The sequence below is a fragment of the Chrysochloris asiatica genome, unplaced genomic scaffold (assembly GCF_000296735.1).
Source record: "Chrysochloris asiatica unplaced genomic scaffold, ChrAsi1.0 scaffold00329, whole genome shotgun sequence".
Classification (NCBI taxonomy): domain Eukaryota; kingdom Metazoa; phylum Chordata; class Mammalia; order Afrosoricida; family Chrysochloridae; genus Chrysochloris; species Chrysochloris asiatica.
In genome coordinates, this window is record NW_006408847.1 from 2454859 (window position 1) to 2456765 (window position 1907).

Consider the following 1907-nt stretch of genomic DNA (forward strand, 5'->3'; position numbering starts at 1 on the left):
ATGGAAAACTGTTCTAGTCTGATACTTCATACTGACACAGTTGGGGTCACCATGAGTCAAAATAAAATCAGCAACAACTGATTATGTATGATAGTAATCCCAAAAACTTAGTGCATGTAATTTATGATGAATAAAATTAAAGTATTACATTTATAAAATGGCATAATCTTATAAAACACATTTTATTTGCCTTAATTATATGTAAAAAATATTTTGAATACAGGAAGAACGAACCATGCTTACAAAGGAGCTTTCTTCACTTCGGGACCAACGGGAACAGTTAAAGGCAGAAGTAGAAAAATACAAAGAATGTGACCCACAAGTTGTGGAAGAAATACGTAAGTTTGTATCATAATTTCAGGGTTTTAACTTTGCTAATGATAGAGACTTTGTAGTTCAGTTGCCAGGTAACTATTCTTCATGTATTCATATGTGAGAAAATAAAGCCAGTGGTGTTCTGGTTCTGCGCTACATAACTTTGCCTTTGCAAAATAATAGGAAAACATTGCATTTGTGTTTCTCTGTTGTTGTTAAGTGCCCTAGTTACTTCTGACTCATAGTGACCTGAATAAGGTTTCCAAAGCAGCTGGTAGGTTGAGCTACCAACCTGTGGTTAGCAGTTTAGTGCTTACCCAGAAGCAACACACCATTATTGGAATGTATAAGCATTTCATAAGTAGAGAAAGTAGATGGGGTAGAAAGATAAAGATGTAAAATATAAGCTTAGTGTTTTACGTAAGGTTTTCTAGAGAAAAAAAATTTAGTAGGCTATAGATAGTTGGTAGATAGATACATATAGTTTCTCTTATTGAATATCTCATTATTTGATATTTTGCATTTATAACATCAGTAAAATATCTAGTCTCCAAATATATTGTGCTTCAATGCCATAAGTCTGGCAGTAATGAGCGTCAAGATGAGGACAGAGTAGCACAGGCTGTGATGGTTAAGATTGTGTGTCAGCTTTGCTAGGTCCTTAGTCTCAGTGATTTGTAATGATGTAGTCATCCTCCATTTTGTGACCTGATGTAGTCCTCTTCTATTTTTACAAATGCCAGTTTTATCACAACACCCTAGTCTTTGAAACCTAACAATGTTTATAAGGTATAGATAGAGAAAGACCAAGACATTTATTTTGAGAAACTGGTTCACAGTGGTTGTGGAGCTGAGAAATCTAAAATCTATAGGTCAGATGACAGGCTGGAAATTCTGGTAAGTCTTGTGTTCTATTCTGGCAGAATATCGATTTATTTTTTGAAGGCAGAATTCTCCCTTGGGAAACTTCTAATTTGGTTTTTAAGACCTTAAACTAATTGGGGGAGGCTCACCCACATTGAGGGTAATCAACTTTACTTAAAGCCAGCTGATTTAAATGCTAATCACATGTGAATACTTAATGGTAACATCTAGACTATTATTTGATCAAACAACTGGACACCATAGCCTGGCCAAGTTGAACCATACAGTTAACCATCACATTTAGGACACTGAAAGTCAGTGATGGAGCTACATTAGCACCAAATGCCTTGACTCTAGAAACAAACTTCCATTGTGTTCTAGGGAAAATGGTGCCAAAAATATGTTTGTGAGTTAAAGAAAATACATGAAGTTGCCTTTTAGATATATCAGTGTTTTTTTTTTCCTTTTAGGTAAGTGTGTCTAAAGCTTTATTTTGAGTATAAGTTTTATATATTGATATAAAAGTATTTTCTTGGATCTGCAATCAGTGCTCATGGGAGCAGCAGTCAAAAAATCAAATGATGTATTGCATTAGGCACATCTGCTGTAAAACCTCTTTGAAGTGTTAAAGAGTAAAGATATCATTTTGAGGACTAATGTGTAGTTAGTCCTAGTGGTTTCCCAAGCCACGGTCACCTCATATATGTGTGAAAGTTAGACAATGAATA

General features: G+C 34.7%; 1 protein-coding gene across 1 annotated transcript in view; it reads left to right on the forward strand.

Moving 5' to 3' along the window:
- The window catches only part of MND1 (meiotic nuclear divisions 1 homolog (S. cerevisiae)), a 143305-nt gene that overhangs the window by 118659 nt on the left and 22739 nt on the right, over positions 1-1907 (forward strand). Inside the window, exon 5 of the mRNA XM_006875504.1 lies at positions 224-338. Coding sequence (XP_006875566.1) covers positions 224-338 — 115 coding nt within the window. The remainder of the gene's footprint in view (positions 1-223; positions 339-1907) is intronic.